Below are 22,107 nucleotides of genomic sequence, written 5' to 3'. Positions count from 1 at the left end.
CAGATTCCAGACGAAGTGACAAGTGTCATCAGCCATGGGTGGGCTCTTTAGAACAGACCACCCCCACCAGCTCACATCTCTTCAGCTGACCCATTGCCTGAAGAGGCAACTGTGTGTGGTGGTGGGGTCTTTGCTGAGAACTATCTGGTATCTGTGTTTGGCTTCACTATGTAGCCCTGACTAGCCTTGAACTTACTGTGCTCCTGTTCTTTCTACCCCATAAATGCTGGAGTTATAGGTCTGTGTGAGCAGACCTGGCCAAAAGTTTGTTCTCACACTTGACCTTAGGCCTCATTGCTGAGACAGAGCGCTTGCACCAAGAGTCTCTTGGTGGACTCCTGGACAGTCTCACGGGGTGAGAGTCATCCATGTGTCTAGAGGGTTGGGACTATCTGCGTCACCCTTTCCTACCACTGTCCTCCTGATCCCTAGAGAGGGGAGACGAACTGAAGGCCAAGTTGGCCACGTTTGCTTAGTTGGTCACTGTAGCCTCCAAAAGCACAGAAACAGATAAGGTCCGAGTGCCCAGATTGCCAGTCAAGAGAAGTACCCAGAGGGCCGTGTGTTGTAGAGGCCAAGGAAGCTGCCCCACCCTCACACCCCTTGACCCACACACCCATCCACATCGTTCTTCATTTGTATCCTTTATTATATCTTCCATTGATGAATCAGCAAACCTAAGTGCTTCCCTGAGACAGTCAAAAGCACAGGTGACATCCCACAACTTGTGGTTGGCACTGGAAGCAGGAAAGCTCTGCGAAATGGAATACTCAAAGTGTAGAATGGGGGCAGGTAGGTCACATCAGAACTGCAGACTCGAGTGGACGGCAGCTGAGAAACACTTGGTGTGTGTGTGTGGGGGGGGAAAGACCCTCGCCATTGGATGGCACTGTTGAGTGGCCACGAATGAGCAAACCCACTGCTGTGGCTTTTACAATAAATACAGTGGAATTAGACCCAACTTAAAGGATATTTAAAGGGGTTTCCTTAAACACATTATGGCATATCAACATACACACACACACACACACACACACAGAGAGAGAGAGAGAGAGAGAGAGAGAGAGAGAGAGAGAGAGAGAGAGAGAGAGATTGATTATACAGGTGTTTTTAATTTGACATTCAAGGGCATAGGAGTCAAAAACAATCTGTTGATCAGTGACTCTGCAGAATAGGGTACAGTGTCAGGCACTATACTGTCAATAATCACAGTGAGAAGCGAGGGAAAAGGTGACCGTGTTTCCTGCCGCATGGTGAGATTAAAGTAGACTTTCACATTGGTCTTTATAATTCCCCACAATCGAAATTTCCTACAGTCAATAGGTATAACTAAAATGCAAAACAATACACATTTGAAGGGAAAAGTCTGCAAGCTATTCATTCACACTGTAATATCAAGATGGAACATGTGTATGCTCCATTGTAGGCATTCACTTCTTCTACCCCCTTGTCTGTGCCCCTCGGCGGGCATTGATTCTGTTGTAGCATTTGCTATTATCCACTTTAAAAAAAAAACAACAAAAAAACTTTGAACAGAAGCCATCAGATCATTTCCTTAATAATCAATCTCTTTATAAACCTCACCTGTCGCACCGTTCTTGCATTGACCCAATCTCCTGAAGTGCCGGGATGGTTTCTCGGGTCTCAGTGCCTTCGGGAATGTTCTGGATACTCCTTACACGCTGTAGAAGCAGGGCCAGCAGGAGCTGCTGCTTCTCCACGCTCTCCTCGTGCTGACACAGGGAGTCCAACAGCTGCCAGAGTTCCTCTGTGGGAGCTGCGTCCTTCGTTTTGGAAATTTCTGGAAGGTCCTCCTGAAGAGTCTCTAAAATTATTGCTTCTCGTTCAATCTAATTAAATGAATGACAACAAAGAGAAGGCAGGAAGACTTTGAGATCTGTAATCTAGCTAGTGAGCACGGTTTTTGTATATCTTCTCTTCAAAGCGCCCCTAATGCCTATCCTGGTTCAAAGTCATTATTCGCTCACTATAGCTGGGAGCATTAATCCTCTATGATCAAGGACTCTATGATCTGTAGCTCCCAGCTACTTACTGCCCATGTAGCTGTGTGATTCTGATGAGGAAATGCTATTGTGAACAGGCTGGGGAAACACTATTGACTAGAGTGATTTATTTCCCCTGGAGGCTTCTGTTGGTTTGAACTGTATTTCCACGAGATCTACATGAGAAGGTTGGAATGGCCCCACCACAACAGGCTGGATGTGGAAATTTTCCTACAAGTCTCTTTGACTTCACTTTGAATGTCTACATCATGCTGTAAAACAAAGCCTGGCGATTCATTATGAACCTGACGTTTTCCAAAGGGAGAGCCACTGGGATTACTGAACCAGCTGTGTTTATCAACTACTGGTATGTAAAAAACGTAGAAATACGTAACTTATTACAACACCTACCTAGAAACTAGGAATTTCACCAGTCTGGACTCAGAACAAAGACTTGGTAGACAGCCTCAAAGGCTCCTGAATAAGGTAGCTCTTTGCTCCCCACCCCCAAGCCTTGTGTCCATCCCCTTTAGCTACAAGACTTATTTATATCATTCTGTCCTCCTAACTCTATGTCCAAACAGTGGCCCATCTTGCCACTACAAAATACCACACCAGACAACTGCACTTACGTTATCACGATTGACATGGTGAGCAAGGCCCTGGATGTACCAGAGGGTGAGAAATAAAACCTATGAAGGAAGATGCAACAAGCCCCAACATCAATTATTATAAGCTCCCAGTGTCACCAACACCTAAGGCATACTTCTTCACCAACGTGAAGGTCAAATTGATCAATCTTTAACAAAGAGAGATGCCACAGGATGGGGTTTCTTGCATTGTGGAAGTAATATATTTTACACTTAAGACTACTGTTCAAATCCATTATCAACCATGCTTCTAATGTTTTCTGGGGGGCTGGGGGGATGAGCCAAAGCCTCAGGAACAGGATGTGGTATCTGCTGTTCTGTCTTGGGTTCCATGAAAAAGTGGGAACCCCGGCTGCTATGATATACCTGGTGGAGAGGGAGACAGACAGTCCTCTCCCTAAGAAACCCGTCTACAGAGTATGTGCTTCCTACTGTTTCAAACCATGGTCCGACCGGAAATCCTGGGTCTCAGGCAGGCAGCTACACCTAGACTAGAGAATGAGATAGACCATTTCACACCTTCCTGCTTAAAAACAGCCTGCTAATAAAGGAAGTACAATGCAGACATGAGACTAATGGTAGAGCCAAAGTTTCTAAAATTATTGGGTGTTGTGCATAGTCCTGAGACTAATTATATTTGATGTTAATTCTGTTCTCCTGTGAGGGACTTTGAGCAAGGAATGAGTCAGCACTCAGGTGATTTCCTGTAAATCTGCTTTCCACAATAATTTGTAAAATAAAGGAGAGCTGATGATTGGGCAAATAAAAGAGAAGGTGGAGAGAGAGAAGAAAGAGAAAATGGAAAAGAGAGAGAGGATACAAAGGAGGAGGAGGAGGAGGAGAAGCTAATGGCCTGGAGGAAATGCAAGTTCTAAGGGGTCTCACAGATGGAGAAGATGGTAGTGTAATGGTAGATTTGCCCAATCTAGGTGTACAGCATGTATTCATATTAACTGAGTTGTGTTTTCATTGCCGGGCATATTTGGGTTGAAGATTTACCACAACAGTTGGGGTTGAGAGCCTTGTCTGTAACCAAGATGCAGTGAGGAGGTCACGTGGGGGTGGGTGTCACGCAGTCGGGGAGTCGGATGGTGCAAAGGCCATAAATGAACAAATGAATGACCCCAAAGCTTCACAGGCATTTTCTGTTTCAGTGTCCTTCCTCCCACCTGGCATCACTTTCCAAAATCAGCCACCTGCTGGCGAGCCCACTCGCAGCTGCAGTGTTGCTGTAAGGCTGGGACTGAGATGGAAAACCAGAGAGATCAGTCTTCCAGGCAGCCAAGCAAACAAACGCTCAGTGTGTGACTGGGCCACTGCCGTCCAGCCGCCCAATGGCATCCGGCTCAGGGGATAAAACCGAACACCAAGGGCGCGGGAAATGTTCAGTGAGGATGGAAGTGTGCGCCACTTTGATTTTGTTGGTTATCATGTGACTATATGCATTGATCAAAACTTAGCAAACTTCATGCTGAATTGATAAAAGTCCCTGAGCCAGGAAAACAGAATAATAGGTAGTGACCCTTACCCTTGGAAAGGGCTCTGCACCCTCTGGTGATATTCCTTGGACATAAAAATCCTAATAAAACCCTTTGTAAAATTTAAGGTTCACTATAGAGGTGAAGAGGACAAAGAACCAGGGTAACACACACACACACACACACACACACACACACACACCAACACAGTAAAGGAGAATGAAAGTCTTAGGACCTGAAGAAACAGGAATGAACGAGGAGCCGGCGTTGGGACCCAACAGTGTGAGAAGAAGCCAGCTTCTCATCCCCAGGTATCTCTAAAGAAATCACATTTGTCCAGCACTTGATGCCCCGTTGCATCAAGACCCCCAAAGCATAAAACCATTATTCTAAAAGTCAGTTGTTCTAGCTTCCTTTCTGTTGCTGTGACAAACACACGGACCAAAACCCATCTGGGAAAGGAAAGGGTTTGCTTTGTCTTACAGGTCTAGGGCCACAGTCCATCGCTGAAGGAAGTCAGAGCAGGAAACTACGCTGCTTCCTCATGCTCTCCGGCTCACTCCCTAGCTCATGCTCAGCTTTCTGACCCAGCAGGGGCCTCAGCAGGCTGGACTAGGCCCTCCCCATCAATTACCAATGGAGAGAATCCCTTATAGACATCACCACAGCCACCAGAGCCCAGTCTGATCTGAAACATTCCTCTACGGAGGCTCACTCAGACCACGAGGCTGTGTAAAGTGGGCAGCTGGAGCTACCTAGGACGTCACTAATGATATCGAGTACATTCTGCCTTTCCAAAAAAAAAAAAAAAAATACGAAGGAGAGAAAGTCAAATCAAAAGGTAAATTGAGTTTTAATTTGAAAATTTATATGATGAACGTTTAAGTTTAAAAAAAAATCTACCTACTCAAATTGTTTATTCCATAAAGATAGCGAATGGTTATATTACAAGAGTTTTAAACAGATGGCCTTCATTGGTCAGTTACTGCATAGTTAACATTGGCTGTCTACTTGACTGGGTCTGGAAGCATCGGAGACAAGCTTCCGGACATGCCTATGAGGGCTTATCTAGATTACATTAGTTAATGGAGGTGGGAGGCCCCAGCTAAATTTGTAGCACCATTCCCTAGGCTGGGGCTTGGATCTAGATGAGTGCCAGCATTCATCACTGTCCTCTTCCTGACTAACATGATGACGTCGCTTGTCTTAAGCTCCTGCCACCAGGAGCCCTGACAAACTGTACTCATGCACCCTGAGCCCAAGTCACCCTTTCTTCCCTGAAGTTGCTTTTATCACAGTGACACAAAGGCATCAGCAGTGCCAGTGGGATCTTGCATGGCTAGGTCTTATATATAGATACAGGAATGCTACCATTTTTAGTGAATGAATAAGAACTGCATTAAGATGGCTGGAGAGATGGCTCAGTAGAGCACTGACTGCTCTGCCAGAGGTCCTGAGTTCAATTCCCAGCAACCACATGGTGGCTCACTATGTATAAAAGGGATCCGATGCCCTCTTCTGGTGTGTCTGAAGACAGCTACAGTGTATTCATATAAATAAATCATTTTAAAAAAAGCCACCATGCTTGGCTTGCATGTATACACACACACACACACACACACACACACACACACACACACACATCATACAACAAGCCAGGGATGCAGTACAGTGGCAGAATGCTTTCCTGGCATGCACAAAGCTCTTGGTTTGATCTCTAGTAACACACACATCCATAGTGACACCCGGAAGTCACACAATCATACACCAACTGACATACACAGATATCCCTTAACCTAGTTGCTTAGTTATTAAATACAACACGTAAGTTTTAATTCTCTTTTGTCACCTGTGAACTTGGACAAGTGATCCAATATTATTGAGTCCCATTGACTTCATGTATTGTTGCTGAAACTCTCTCTGGAGTGGGAGATGTGAACATGCATCCCCTCCCCCATCCCTACCAGGTTCTAAGGAAAACCCCTTCCTCTTGAAGTCCCAATAACAAATCAAAGTTCGGTTCCACCGGAGTTCTCCCTGGGGACCCAGTGAGCTTACTGTGCATACTTACAGAGCATTCATGAAGGATTACGGACAGGAACCTGGCCGACCCCAAAGCAGCCCTTGCTGGAAAGTCTTCACCCTCCCTGGAGGCCGGCTTCAGGATCACCTCACAGATGGAGCCCCTTCCCCTAGTCTTCCCAGCCTACACATTCTAGCTCCTCCCCTAGGCCCTGAGGATACAGGCAGTTAGGGCAGAAAAACAGAGAGGAGTGCCTGGATGTTCCAGTGTGGGTTAAATGACCCTCCCTCCAGGCAGGACGGTCAACAGTTGCACCATTTCCTTCCAGGAGGGAATCCCAACACTCTCCAGGCAAAACGGCAATGGCTTCTAGCAAAGAGGCCAGCTGCCCCCACGTGGATGGCTTGGCAGCCTGGCTGAGGATCGCCCTTTACATAGATGCAAGGGCTAAGCCAGGCACACCATGCATGCCCACTTCAATAGCTGAATTACAGTTATTACATGTTTTTATTTGTATTGGCCTTTGGGGAAAAAAAATTACAGTTGTTGGGCTTTGAATAGAGCTCGGTTGGTAGGAATGCTTGCTCCATGCACAAAGCCCTGGCTTCAAGGATGGTAACACACTCATCTGTAATCCCAGTGCTGGGGAGAGAGAGGCAGGGAGGTCAGAAGTGCAAGGTCATCTTCAGTGGCATAGCTAGTCTGTGGGGAGCTTGGGCTTCAGGAAGCTTTGTCTGAAAACACTATTTTGACTAGATGCTGGTCTAATGTTTGAGTAATTAGAAAGAATTAAGTGAGTAAGATTGAAATTAATACGATATGACTTTAAATGGCTGTAAAACAGCAGTGTGGTAAAACAGTCAAAGCTTGGAATCAGCCAAGGTTTGGATCTGAACAAGCACTCCCCCTCAACAAGTACCTACTGAGTGCCCACTAGCGACAAGGTATAGCTGGGCTGCCAGGTTATAATTGAAAGGAAGACCCTTTAGTATGCATTCAATGACCCGCAGGGGCTTGCCGCATAGTCAGTCTGCAGTTGGGGCTCTTAGGGGCCACTACTTAGAAAAGAAGAACTATTAATCTGTGCTTCCGTGTCCCTAAGTATCAAATGGGAAAGGTAGTAACGTCCTAAGGCCAAGGCAAGGATGCAGAAGCACACGTCTGAACTGGTTTCTCGGCACAGGGTAGGGGCTCAGTGATCACTGCCATTGTGGACAGGCAGGGACCCTTACTAGCAGCCTGAAAATTGACAGTTTCTTAAGAGTTTGAACATCCAAGAGACTGTTCACTGATGAAACCCCACCAGCCCCACTGAAATGACACCGATTTCAAGAACATTAAGTTCTAAGCAGGTTAATGGGATAGTGTTGACCGTGGGTGGTCTCCCACCAAATTAAGTTCAGACTCATTACATTCCCACCCTCAGAAAATTCACCAGAAATTTTGAAATGAAGAAAAGAGGATTTTCAACTCCTGTTCTGATCTGTACCTTGTTTATCCATGGCACTATAGAAAGATTAACAAATACTATGACCTCCTATGATTTTTCATTTTCTTTCTTAATATATGTAACACGCAAGTCCTAAACCATGCCTAAGCTATCATCCGGGACTGAGAGATGTCAGAGAGGTCCTTCTTTGAGACACTTTTCAGAAAGCATGGAATTTCATATTTTTAGGCCCACATTTGACAACCATCACTAATTTCCAAACTTAACAATTGGAGCTGATTTCCAATTAGTCAGTTATCATGTTTATTACTCAGTTCAAACCTTTGCTGTAATGAATGCAAAGGCAGTTATTTTTAAGGATTAATTCATCTTCACAATGAGGATTTTTAAAGCCTCACCCGGTGAGTAGTCACCTCCTTAGCAAGAATTATCTGAGGGCTGACAAGCTGGCTTAGCGGGTAAGGGTGCTTGCTGGGCATACCCGGACACCTGGGTTTGATCCCCGGAACCGTGTAAAGATGGAGGGACAGCACGGACTCCAGGGAGAATTATAAGATACCTAAGAAAGCACCACTGTTATGAAAGAAGCTGAAGAATTTCTCAGGGGCTTTTTGCAAGCCTGACCTGGACGAGGCTCACAGGTTGTGTCTATCTGATGTACAAATGAGACACCAAGAGTGCCATGAAGAGACACCGGCGGCCTCTCACTGCAAACTGTAGGGTTTGCCCATTGGCGGTAAAGGACTCACCTCCTCACTGATGAACTTCCACTCTCTCTTCAGCTCTCCACTCCACTGCTGCCACTCTCTGGCGGCTTCCAGCAAACTCAGCCACTTCTCCCACAGAGCAGAGGCCACTCCAAGCACACATGTGGCATCATTTTCTGTGCTCCTGCTTCTCAGGTGTCTGAGGAGCTGACGGAGTTTCACCAAGTCTTCTTTGGTTGACAGGAGATTTGATGTTAGCGCCTTATGAGAGAAAGTAATATGAACGACCAAGGTCTGTAGTCTTTTCTGAAATGTCACTCTGAAGTCTGGCACAGTTAGGATTTTTCTTTTTAAATGTTATGTCTCAGGAGGTAGTCCTAGCTGGTCTCGAACTCAGAGATCCTCCGGCACTCTTGCGGAGCACTGATATTAAAGGTGTATGGCACCATCACATTTACACAGTGTTTACTATATCAACCAGCCACACAATATTTAGGAGTTCTTTATTTGTTTGCTCAGTTTCTTTTTGGTAGATGAATGGCCTAGTCTAAATCACAATGACAAGTCAGAAGCGAGGCTCCCACCTGTAATCCCAGCATTCAGAAAGCAAGGCCGGGTAATCACACGTTCACAATCAGCACCATGGCACAACTCTGCCTCAAAAACAACAAACAAACAAACAAACAAACAAGAAACCCAAATCGGGGCTGGAGAGATGGCTTAGTGGTTAAGAGCNCCAACTGCTCTTCCAGAGGTCCNGAGTTCAATTCCCAGCAGCCACATGGTGGCTCACAACCATCTGTAATGGGATTTGGTGTCCTCTTCTGATGTGTCTGAAGATAGCAACAGGGTACTCACATAAAATAAGACATAAATCTTAAAAAAAAAAAAGAAAGAAAGAAAGAAAGAAAGAAAGAAAGAAAGAAAGAAAGAAAGAAAATCCAAAGCATAACAACATAGCACCACTAATTCCAACAGATGAAAATAAGCAAAACTCAAAGTTGTTTTACAAGCTGAGGAGGTTTTCAAGTCGTAGAGTGCTTGTCTACTGTACAAAAATAAACCACAAAGAACCTAAAGTAAAACCAGGCATGTAGGCTCATGCCTGTGACCTCTTGAGGTAGAAGAGTAGATAGAGTCAGGAGAAACCTGGGATACAGGAGACTCTGTCTCAAATAAATAAATAAATAAATAAATAACTTAGCAATGGTTCAGGAAATGATCAAAACTGGACAGATGCGGTGACTGTACTGTCATGGGTCCAGTAGCATAAACCTCAAAACATCTGGAAAGGGAAGGTTTAGAAAGGCGGTCCACAGGGCAGGATGCTGGGCTGTGGGGTGGAGAAGTGGGGGAGGGTGGTAGAGGAGTGGGGGGGTGGGGTGGGGAGTGTGGATCTGATCAACTGAAGGGTCATCTATCAACTGAAGGGTCAGATCATCTATCTCCCCACCTCAGCCTGGGGTCGGGACACTTTCACGGGTGACACTTTCACGGGTGTTTGAGGATGCCTGTGGGTTACAGCTGAGCCACGCCCCACACTGATGCACTCTTTGTCCTCCTGAGTCCTGACACAGACTATCCACAACCTGATGGTTACCTGACACAGACTATCCACAAGCTGATGGTTACCGACACAGTCTATCCACAAGCTGATGGTTACCTTGCTCTGTTCTAGGCGTGACAAGGCTTCTTTGTAAGACCTGGGCAACGGGGCTATGGACTGTCTGAGATCCATCTCCATTTTCCTGAGCCGAGAGCAAATTCCTTCTTTCATTTTTCTATAGCATTTGTAATTCTCCAGGCACCTGAAGAGGTAGTTAGAAAAAAATATTAAATCTTATTTCTCATTAAATATATATACACACATAAAGGGTTTTTGTTGTTGTTTTGTTTTGCCATTCAAGAAATTTTAACATTTTTACTTTACTGACTACTCATAGATGACCCCAACGGCATTTATGGATGACTTTAAATAGACAGAGACAGTTATCTACAGAACACTAAGTTAGACAGACAGACAGATAGAGAAGGGGGGGGGGGAGGAACAGGGAGAGGGAGGGAGAGAGATTAAGAGATTGAGTTTTTTTTTGTTTTTGTTTTTTAATGCACTACCAGTGATCTCTAAGTAGGTTGAATTCTGGGAGAAAGACGTGCAATCTTAAAAATGTCCACATTTGGATTCATATGTTCAGCTGCGTGTTTTAGAGATTTATTCTCAAATATAAAGAATTTACCAAAATCAGGAATAAAATCATTGTGTAGTAAAAGCCTTTTATACATAATTGCATTAATTAAAACAGCAAAAAGACTAACAACAAAAAAACATGGTTAAGGAAATTGCAACAAGTCATCACAGAATCGTACAGATGGATTGTGATTACTATTATAAAATATTTGTTACGATAAGGAAAAAGACAAATGTTATATAGTAAAAAAAAGCGGAATAGTCTATATTTAATTGTGATGTATTTCTAAAAGCACTATGAAATTACATACACTAAGTAGGCGCTGCCTAAATCCCCCAGTGAGAATAATTTAAAATTCTGTTTTCGGGAGCTGGAGTGTAGTTCAGTGGTAGAGCACACACCCAATACATGTATGACCTTGTGTTTACTCCCTAGTAAAAAAAATGAAAAAAAAAAACTTAATAGCTTAAAATAAAAACTCTCACACCTGAAATCTTAGCACTCACACTCAGGAAGCTGAGGCAAGGGGACTGCCTTAAGTTGGAGGCTACTCTAGTCTACATAGTGAGTTTGAGGCAAGATGGTAGTTTCAAAACAACAGCAAAAACAAAATAAACAAAAAAACACACTACTTTCTATGTATAAGTGCGCGTGTGTATGTATGTGAGCCACCTGACTGCTGGCCTCTTATTCTGTATGCATACAAGGTATGTACACATATGTGAACAGAGGAGCCTGCTACGGCACATGCATAAAGGCCAAGGAGACCATCCAGTGACCTGCTCTATTGCTCTCTCTTATCTCTGAGACTGGGTCCTTCCTTGAACCTGGAGCCAGGCTGGCGGCCAACAGGGCCCAGCAGTCCTCTTGGCTCTGCCCCTGTAGAGCTGGGATTACAGGTGCGTGAAGAGGCCATGCCCATAGGTTCAAGGGATTTGAACTTGGGGCCTCATGATTGCAAAGCAAGCAGTCTTAGACACTGAGCCATCTTCCAGGCCACCCTTACTGTTTAATGACAAGTGTTAGCAGGGAGAGGGGACAACTAGAATATGTGGAAATTAGTGGGTGATTTAGTGCTAGGCGTTGCCTCCCCTTGACTTGGGCTATCACACTCTTACTTCAACATATTCCTGGAAACACTGTTGTTTAATGCAAGAACTAGAAACTCAAATGTCCATCAACAATGGAGTATGCTACAGACAAGAGTCTGACTAAACCTTATGGTTAAAGTGATGGGCTGGAAAAATCTGGAGTTACAGAACAACAGAGTGAAGATAGTAAGAACAGGACACAAATACAACAAAAATACAACAATCTAAAATTATTTCCCAGTGAAAGGAGAAGGAGAAGCTCATGAGAGAACTCAGGTTAAGGAGGTTTATCTTGGACACTTTGGGTATACAGATGTTTGCTTTATCTTCATGCCTTATACTAGCTACACATTTTATATATAGCATTATATGTATCAAATACTAAACAAGAAGAAACTAAAATAAAAATGAAACATTAAGCATGGTTTTCTTTGGTGACTCTTTAAACTTTTCCACATTCAAATTTCCTCTGATGTGCACATTAATTATAAAGACCAATAAAACGATATTCTGTTACAGGTAATCAATGTACCTTTCCTCCTCGGCCTCCTGGGCTTCCAGCCCTGCCTTCAAGGCTGAACTTGTAGCGGCCAGTGCTCCTAAAGTACAATGAAGTTGCTCTTTGGCCTCGGGGCTGGAGATAGCCCCCAAAGTCTCGGTGAGGCTCCGTAAATCAGCTAGTGCCGACTCCAGTTCCCCTTGTTTAAGGCGTGCCAGCTCCAGTGACTCTTGGGGATTGTGAAGGTCTACTCTGTATGACAAAAGCATGGCTTCCAGGGATGTGACGATTCTTGATGCCCCGGCTACTAACTCGTCATAGCGGGTTGCACTGTCATAAGCATCGTTCAGGACATCCTGGTGAATTGGAGATCAAATACTAACACGTCATTTCCCAACTTGAGGAATTTCTGTTATTCTTAATACGGTGCATTCGCTCATTCCCTGAGTCTCAGGAAAGCTGACAGCCTGGTCTTATGGGTTTTATGCATTACATTAATATTTCAAAATGAGTAACTAAAAGGAAAAATAGTCATATTTTTGAAGAAATCTAATTTAAACTTAAAATAACATCCCACCAATCTTGTCAGTCAGTATATAATTCCTATTTTGGGATTCTTGCACAAGGCTATGAATTGAATGAAACATTGCATATAATGTGTATAACCTTAATACCTATGGACAAATGAGTCGGATCTCTCGTGTTTCAGATGACTGACATTATCTGCAACCAACTTCAGTTCAGACACATCATCGGATGTCCCTATACCTCAGCCTTGTCATGAAAATAACAAATGAATTTAAAGATCTCTTCCTGTCCAGCCTGAATCAAATTATTCCTGGGTGGGGTGAGTTATACAGAACATTTCTGAAAACCATTGAAAGTAAACAAAGTGCCAGAATTATTCAGCATTTCTTACAAAGCTACTTAAACGGTACACAGGGCTTACCACGTCTTACATTTCTATGGCATTTACACCCAGTATCTTACACTAATGCTGAGTAAAAGAAATGAGTTTCCCCCTTCTATAGATAAGCTAGGCAAGGGTGTACAAGGAACCAGCTACCCACTACGGGGACATTGCGATTGTGACTAAGATACTTGCCAACTATCAGGAGGAGACAGGGAATGTGTTAGAGTTGCTCTCCAACAGAAGTCAGCGAGCTATCACAACTACTCAGCCCTGCTGTTGTAGCAGAAAGGCAGCCACAGACATTACATAAATAATAGGTATGGCTGTGCCCCAATAAAACTTTATTTATAAATCAAGGGCTATGGACAGGATTTGGCCAGTGGAACTTACATGTAAGCATGGCTGCTGTAGACTCTGAAAAATGTCAGTTTGAATCCTGATTTTGTCACTGCTCTAAGAACATCACAGGAGGATCTTCATGTTTCTGAGATTCAACTCTCTTATTTTAATTTAACTTTTTTTTTTTTCAGTGCTGGGAACCGAACCCAGGAACTCTGCACATGCTAATCGAGTACTCTGTCAATGAACTATATCCCCAGTCTTCAATTTTCCATTTAACATGGCTAACTAAAACAACCTCTACCCTCAACCCCTAGCACAATGTATGTTCTAAATGAACTTGAGTTATATTTGCTGTTCTTCCCTCTGTACCAAACTTCTACTCTATATTATTTTACTATCACTAAAGGGGGGAAAAATCTTGTTCTGATCTCAATGGGGCTTATGAAGGAAACAAAGACGTCAGCTTCATCTCTTCTCAAATTTATAAAGCACTGCAGTTTGATGCTGAGAGTCAACAGGATGAAGTGCCTCCCGGCCTTCTAGAAGGCAGGTGTCTTCCTGGAGAGAGCTCACCTGTAGAACCTGTACCATCTTTAGAAGCACTGACATAACCTGAAGCAAGACAACAGTAAGGACCAAGGCTGTCCTTAAACACCTAATTTCAGAGACAACTTACTGTGCGTAGATCAATGCTTTCTCTAAGCTCCATGTGAAGACCTTCAATGTCCCGTAATTTTGCCTCCATGCCACCGGTTGCAGAATCGTTTTCTTCTCTTTGCTCTCCAGAAATCCTCACAGCTCTAAGACCACACATTTCTGCCTCAATTTGCTCGCCAAACGCTTCCCAAGTCTCCTTCTCGTGTTGAATATGTTGAACCCCCAAATTTACACATAAAGGCTCCTGTAACTGAGACTTTATTTGCTTTAAAACATGTAGGGCATTTTCTAGCTTCTCTTGGAACTCCTTTTTGCCCATTTCTTTTGGTTGCAATTCTAGCAGCATGTTCTGGAGAGCCTCTTGGAGCCTAGAATTCTCTTCTGCATTTAGCTTTAGTTGCTGCATCTCGCTCTCTTTGAACGAGATGTCAAAAGCCTCATTTTCGCTTAATTCCCTGATCATCTCATCATGCAAGCGTTTGGATCTTTCAATTTTCCGAATCAAAGTTTGTGCATTGAGCAGAGTGCTTTCTGGTGACGTACTGGGGACTTTCAGTAGCGATTCAGCCCCTTTCTTTATTTGTAAATCCACATCCCTTATCTTACTTATCGATGCTTGGTGTCTGTCCCGTGCTATTAAAAATGTGTCCAGCTGCTTAATTTTCTCTTCTATTTCCCTCTCCCTTTCAAGCACTTGGGTTTGTAACTGTTCAAGCAGTGAGCCATCCCAGCTTAGCCCTATAGAGTCAAACACTTCTTCAGATATCAACACTTGTGAGATACTGCCTCGAATAGCAGCCAGCTTGTCTCTAAGATTGCCGAGCTGCCCTTTGGCATCCTGCCCCAGCTCTTGATGGAGCAGGAGAAGTCCACCAGGCAGGACGCTCTCAACTTCTTTCTGAAGCACCGCTACTTTGTCGTGGAATTCTCTGTAAGACTCGATCTTGTGCTTGAGTTCACTACAGTTGCTCTGAAGGAATCTCTGTGTTCTGTTGGTCCTTGCTTTGAGATTTTTTAACTGATCATCCAGAAATAATCTCTCAAACACGTTTGCGTCCTTGTAGGCATTTGTAAGTTCCTGAAGATGGGCCGAGAGTGCGCTCTCCATGTCTTGCAGCTGCTGCTGGGACGCCTTCAGGACGGCAAGGCGATGCTCCAGCTCGGCTTCTGTGGAGGCTCTGTCCCCCGTGGGAGATACCAGTGTTTCGCTTTCTTCAAGTGTGAGCTGAGCCTTTCCTATAATCGCAAACAATTTGCTTTTTTCTTCCAACTTCAGTTCTAGTTGCTGGGACCTCTGAGTTGATTTTAAAAGCAGTGCTTGGTGTTGGCTCTGTAAATCCTCCAGGAGAGTAGTTAAACCATCACACTCACACACTGCAAGGCTGGGGGTGATGCCTCTGACCTCTTCCACCAGCAACTCCACTGCCTGCTGCTTACCCAGAATGCCATCGTGAATCAGCTTGCACTTTCTGATCTGAGAAAGGATGTTGTCAGGGAGAAGGGCGATGGGAACGAGGAGCTCCGCCAGTGTGTTCTTGACCCAGGACAGAGTCTCCTTTATCCTGTTCTGTAGGTCACACTTTTTAACCCGATTTTCTACCTCTCGGTTTAATGGCTCCAGGGCCTCCAGTTGCTTATTCAAATTATTTATTGCATCTTCCAGAGTTTTCTTATCCTTTCCCCCCCAAAGCCTCTTCATGTGAAGCTCAGCTTGCCGCTTTAAACCAGAAAACTCATACTTGATTGCCTGGAGCTCAGCGGCTGGAGTGACCATGTCCACGATCGCCGCCTGTTGCTCTGGAGAGTCCAGACTTAGCGTTAGGCGCTGCTGCTGCTGATGCAGAGAAACCTGAAGGTCCTGGGCCTTCTTCAGGAGGCAGGTGAGTTCACTGTGTTCTGTGGCTTGCTGGAAACACTTCCTGTGAGCCAGCCGCTCCACGAGTTCCCACCCATGTTCAAGTTGCTTCATTTGGCTCTCCACCAGCTTCTGGTCTGCGGCCGTCAGGAGGCTGGATAAATGGGCCCACTCTGTGTGAAGCTTGCTCAGTGAGCCTTTCTGTTTTTCCACTGATCCCAGGAACTTCTTGATTTTCCCCAGATAGGTTGCACTGTCTAGCGAGCCTCTAGAAAACGAAAGAAGAAGAAGAAGAAGAAGAAGAAGAAGAAGAAGAAGAAGAAGAAGAAGAAGAAGAAGAAGAAGAAGAAGAAGAAGAAGAAGAAGAAGAAGNAAGAAGAAGAAGAAGAAGAAGAAGAAGAAGAAGAAGAAGAAGAAGAAGAAGAAGAAGAAGAAGAAGAAGAAGAAGAAGAAGAAGAAGAAGAAATAATAAAGGGAAAGGAGTGAGGCAGAGAGACAAAGGTATATGAATGACCTGTAAATGGAAGTCTCTCTCCTCAAGCTTAGTCTAGGTCAGAGAAGTTATCACCCCCCCCCCAAGAATATCTCATGAATATAAAATTGTTTTAAGGGATAGTACTGAAAATAAAGCCCATTTAGAGATATGCATGAACAAACCTTTATAAGAAATATTTATACATTAAGGTCTCTATATCTATCATTTGTTATTTTCAAAGCCAAAGGAAAAATATATTTAGTATTATTAGTGTATGATGGAGTTGGGGGACTCAGGCCATAGCATGGATGGAGAGGTCAGGGGACAATTTTGTGGAGTCTTTTCTCCCCTTCCACATTTATAGTGTGGTGGCTCGAATAGGAATGGCCCCCATAGACTCATGAGTTTGAATGCTTGGTCACTAGGGAGTGGCTCTATTAGGAGGTGTGACCTTGCTAGAGTAGGTATGGCCTTGGGGAAGCGTGTCACTGGGGGTAGGCTTTGAGGTCTCAGGAGCTCAAGCCAGGACTAGTGGGTCATTGTCTCTTCCTGCTGCCTGCTGATCTGGATGTAGAATTCTCATCTCCTCTTTAGCACCATGTCTACCTGTGTGCAGTCATGCTTCTGACCATGCTAATAATGAACTAAACCTCTGAAACTATAAGCCAGCTCAATTACATGGTTTTCTTTATGGAAGTTCCCATGGTCATGGTGTCTCTTAACAGACACATAGGTTCAGAGAACTGAACTCAAATCATCACGCTTGGCAGCAAGAACCTTTGAGCCATCTTGCTGACCCCAGATTGCATACATTTAAATGAAATAATTAAGTATGTAATATTCAATATGCAGTAATATAAACCAATTATATTGATACTAGGCTATATATATATATATATATATATATATATATATATATATGACATTCATACTAATGTTTAATAAATTATGTGTAAAACACAGTACTCAGTAACACACACACAGCATGAATCCAATAAAGTTTTCTTAAATAGCTTCTGCTATGGTTTAATCACCTACGCTCACCCCAAATTCTTATCTTATCGTTGTTGTTTTCTGGATTTGTTGGCTTTTTAAAAACATATACTTATTTATTCATGGAGCAGGGGACACTAGTGTGGACAACAGTTCTCTCCTTCCACTGAGTACCAAACTCAGGTTTCCAAGCTTGGTGGCAAGTGCCTTTACCCACCAAGCTATCTTACAGACCCCTTAATTGCTTTTCTGAAACAGGGTCTTGGGTACAAATGCTTTATGTTGAAAGCTAAGTGACCATATATTGGCCTTTGTGAACATGAATAGCTAAGAGACACTCCCAACCGCCATCCCTGTCCCCAGAGCTCATTCTACCCTGGGAAGGCACGGCTGGCTGACATCCTGAAGTAGAGGGCCGCTTCATTAGACGCAAAGTCTGCCAGAGTCTTAGAATTTGGACTTTGCAACCTCACAATAGTAATACGTCGCTGTTCCTAAGCTACACAGTCTGTAACTTTTTGTTAACGCCCCCTGAACATACTAAACTAGTGCCCAACATGGACTTGGTCTCTATGCATGATTTTACAATCCCGATGTCCTGCAGCAGGCACGGGAACCCCGGGCTATACGGGAGCCAAGAACCCAACTCTTCCTATGCTTACACTTTGAGGCTTTCCACCTCTGCCAAGAAGGTGTTCAGTGAGGCTTCAGCCTCAACCAGCTGGTCTTGAAAACCATTAAGGAGGCCATACTGTCTTTCTTTAGTTTTCTTCAAGGTATGAAGCTCCTGCTGTAGACTTCCCAAGTGGCACGCTGAAGGTCTGGCGGTGGGCAGAACCGAGGCTTGCTCTTCTGTTTGGTTGAGATGCTGCGACTGTTTCAGAAGTTCAGTGGCTGCTCTTCTTGCTTCCAAGTGGGTATATAGTTCCTAAAGGAAGTCACACAGATCAGGATGTAGGCTATCACCCTTCTCCTGGCTTAGATACACGCTGACCCTTCTGTAAAATTATCTGAAACAGCAGAAATCATCTAGACCAGTGGTTCTCAACCTTCCTAATGCTGCAACCTGTTAATGCAATTCCTCATGCTGTGGTGATCCCCAACCATAACCTTATTCTTGTTACTACTTTATAACTGTAATTTTGCTACTGTTATGACTGCAAATATCTGTGAATATCTATGTAAATATCTGTGTTTCCAGTGAGGCGGTGGTGGTGCATGCCTTTAATCCCAGGACTCAGGAGGCAGAGGCAGGTGGATCTCTATTAGAGGCCAGCCTGGTCTACAGAGTAAGTTCCAGGACAACCAGGGTTACACACTTACACACACACACACACACACACACACACATGCACGCACACATGCACGCACGCACACATACATATCTGCTATTTTTTGATGGTCTTAGGTGACCCCTGTGAAAGGGGTATTTGACCCCCAAAGGGATTGAGCTCACAAGTTGGAACTGCGGATATAGTTTCACTTGTAGAAACATGACCATGTATGAGGTTTTCAGGTTTAATAACTAAAAATTCATTATTACTGCTTAATTAAAACCCTGTGTAGCCGGGTGTGGTGGCGCATGCCTTTAATCCCAGAACTCCGGAGGCAGAGGCAGGCAGATTTCTGAGTTCGAGACCAGCCTGGTCTACAAAGTGAGTTCCAGGACAGCCAGGGCTATACAGAGAAACCCTGTCTCGAAAAACAAAAACAAACAAACAAAAATCAACCCTGTGTAACACCTGCCTCTGCCTCCTGAGTCCTGGGATTAAAGGCTTGCACCACACATAAGCACAGCTGTCAATCTAAAGGAGGAGGCCCCAGTCCGCTGATGACTAGCAAAGACTGTCTATCCAGGGCTGTGAAAATGTGCGATGAGTCAGATTCCCCAAACTCTCACCAAGTTTTCAGGAACTTTGTGGTACAGAAAGAAGTCGAATGTTCATTAAACTCTCCCCCTGGGCAAGTGGCTGGAGTTATACAACTTACTGATTAGTACATAATTATATAGTTACCAAATTGATCATCAGGCAAAGGTTAAATAAGACTTTTCACTCCATACAAGCAAGTTTTTGGTAATTAAAATATATTGTATTGCACTGGGTAAATGATGCAATCATGCCGCTAGTGGTTTTCGTGTTCCCATACCTCCATTCCTTTTAATTGTTCATTTCTTAACATAATGTCCAATTCTAAAGGTTGATTCTGCAGCTCGTTGACTTCCCGCTCATCTTGGGCATTTTGCATGCTTTCTTGAACATTGAGAGAAAGTTGTTTTGACAAAATCATTTCCACAGCTGAGTTCTGAAAACATAAAAAGATTAATTGCTGAATAGCCTCCCATGCAAATGAACCACTTTCATTTTCCTTGATTACAAGCATTCCAGTTCCTCCTACCAACTCAGTCTAAAGGCTTCACAGAAATGTATCTGGGCACTGCCAAAGATGGGGTTTATTCCCATAGAACAATTAATACCTGCATGGTACTCCTCCCCCAACATGAGACATTTTTGTCATGATAGCATACATTCTAGAATTACATTGCTCCATTATATACTGAGGTAACGAATAACCTTAAAGAAGTAAAACAGGGGCTGGAGAGATGGCTTAGCAGTTAACAGTACTGACTGCTCTTCCTGAGTGACAGTATACTCACATACATGAAATAAATAAATCTTTTTTTTAAAGGACATGAATATTAGAGATTTATTTTAAAAAAAAAAAATGAAACAGACACAGAAGATCCAGCAGTTCCCAAATTTATACTTAGGAGTCACAAACTGAAGAGGCCCAGGCAGACAATAGGCGCTCATTTCTGCCTATCAGTAGTTTAAAACAAGTAGGTGAGTGAGAAGACACGAAGAGGTCATGATACTGAGACTAGATTAGGCCTCCAGCCAGTTGGTAATGAGGCTAACAGCCTGGCGACTGGGGAGATGACTCAGTGAATACATGGGCTAGCCAAGCAATCCTGCGACCCAAGTTCAACCCTCAGAAACTACAGAAAAAAGAAGAGAAGCCTATGTGGTCGCTGAGATCTGGAATCCCAGTGATCCTCCTACCTCAGGATGAGAGGTGGAGAGCTTGCCTGGGTGTGTGTGTGCAAGAGCGTGTGCACATGTGTGCATACGTGCAAGTGTGTGTGCACATGCCCCCAGAATGCCCTAGCATGTTTCAAAACAAATGAAAATGTGCGTAAGGTGGAACACATTATAAAGGAGTCATTGATCTTTTTCCAATGTTTTAGGAACATGGGTTATCAATGGGGCATTTGTGTAGACTTCATTTTCAATGGCTAATTCTGTTTTTTTTTTTAAATTATATCTATTTAATGTGTATCAATATGTGTACGTGTGCACACATGCATGGATGTGTGTATGCATACACATAAACATGACTGGACATCAGAGGGCATTCTGCTTCTCTCCCTCTAATCCCAAGGCTTGAACTCGGGTCCTCGGGTTTGGCAGCAGGCACCTTTACCCACTAGGTCATGGCTATAAGTATGTATTGGCATGGAGATGGTGCTGAGGATCAAGCATTTGCCTGGCATGTTCAAGGCATGAGAACCTAATTCACTTGGGCTCTGGTGAGAACCTGTGTAGAAGACAGCCTCACAGGGAGAGATCCAGGGAGACAATGGGTTGAGAAGGACAGGGTACTGGGGGGGATACACTTGTAGGGGGGCATACTTGCAGGGGGGTACACTTGTAGAGGGGCACACTTACAGGGGGAACACTTGCAGAGGGGCACACTTGTAAGGGGGACACACTTGCAGAGGGGACACACTGTTGCAGGTGGTGCCTGCCTCCCCTCCCCTCCCTTGAAACCCCCACAAATGTCTATCCCCTGGACACAAGAGAGCCAGCACCAAAGGCCTAGAGACCAGGCCCTGGGAGAGAGTTATCTAGTACTGCCATCTACCAAGAAACCAAAACTTCCTCTTACCGGATGAGCTGGTGTCTGAGGACCACTGCTACCCAGGATGTGACAGGCAACATTTGTAACGTCAGACCTCAGCGGTCAGACAATGTATGCCAAACACTTCAAATCACCCCCCAAGTCCAGTTGGTCATTAGCCCCCAAAGCCATTTCAACCACGAAAGAAAGTCCAACAGAATCCCTCAAACGAACATTTCAAACGTAACAGGCAACATTCCTTTGGCTCATGCCAAGGAGGTTGGAACCCGGGTGGGGCCCTGATTGGCTCCTGGAAGTTCTGTCACTTCCTCATGGCCTACCCACCCCCTCTGCTGTGTTTTATTTTGATTGTACATGCTGCTATAGAATGTTTTATATTAAATGATAAAACATGTAAGACATATATATTAAATAAAAACCCCACATGACTGAAAACAAAGATTAAAGTGATATAATTTTCTATATTAAAGAAATTTAAAGCCCACCCTCCATAAAGCCTCTAACCATATCTCCCAAACCAAACACTCTCCTGTAGTCCGTATATACGTTGCCATATTTACTATGGTATACTTTATATATTGTATTTTAAGTTCTTAGAGAAATCAAGGCCATGTATGTATACATCGCTTTATAGTTTGTTCCATGCTGTATATTTTGAAAAATCTAACAGCGAGAAACCCTGTCTCAAAGGAATAAATTGGAGAGCCTAACAGGACACTCTGCATTTTCCTTGGAACTCTATACACATGTATATAGCAAACATGCATGTGCCACATGCAAACGCATGCAAAAGACAAATCCAAAAGGCAGACACTGTCTCTGAGCTGTGGTTTTCTCTCCATGTGATTTTTTTTTTTTTTT

General features: G+C 43.9%; 1 protein-coding gene across 8 annotated transcripts in view; it reads right to left on the bottom strand.

The window, feature by feature from the left end:
• The window catches only part of Syne2 (spectrin repeat containing nuclear envelope protein 2), a 304,126-nt gene that overhangs the window by 134,599 nt on the left and 147,420 nt on the right, over positions 1-22,107 (bottom strand). For all 8 annotated transcript variants that reach the window (XM_029540662.1, XM_029540656.1, XM_021202357.2 and 5 more), the window contains exons 46-52: positions 19,474-19,629; positions 17,988-18,253; positions 14,022-16,125; positions 12,124-12,446; positions 9,975-10,119; positions 8,354-8,572; positions 1,585-1,850 (exon numbers count right to left, since the gene is read on the bottom strand). In XM_029540662.1, the coding sequence (XP_029396522.1) occupies positions 1,585-1,850; positions 8,354-8,572; positions 9,975-10,119; positions 12,124-12,446; positions 14,022-16,125; positions 17,988-18,253; positions 19,474-19,629 (3,479 nt within the window). The remainder of the gene's footprint in view (positions 1-1,584; positions 1,851-8,353; positions 8,573-9,974; positions 10,120-12,123; positions 12,447-14,021; positions 16,126-17,987; positions 18,254-19,473; positions 19,630-22,107) is intronic.

This window comes from Mus pahari, chromosome 7, assembly GCF_900095145.1.
Source record: "Mus pahari chromosome 7, PAHARI_EIJ_v1.1, whole genome shotgun sequence".
Taxonomy (NCBI): Eukaryota; Metazoa; Chordata; class Mammalia; order Rodentia; family Muridae; genus Mus; species Mus pahari.
This window is presented reverse-complemented; position numbering and strand designations above follow the sequence as displayed.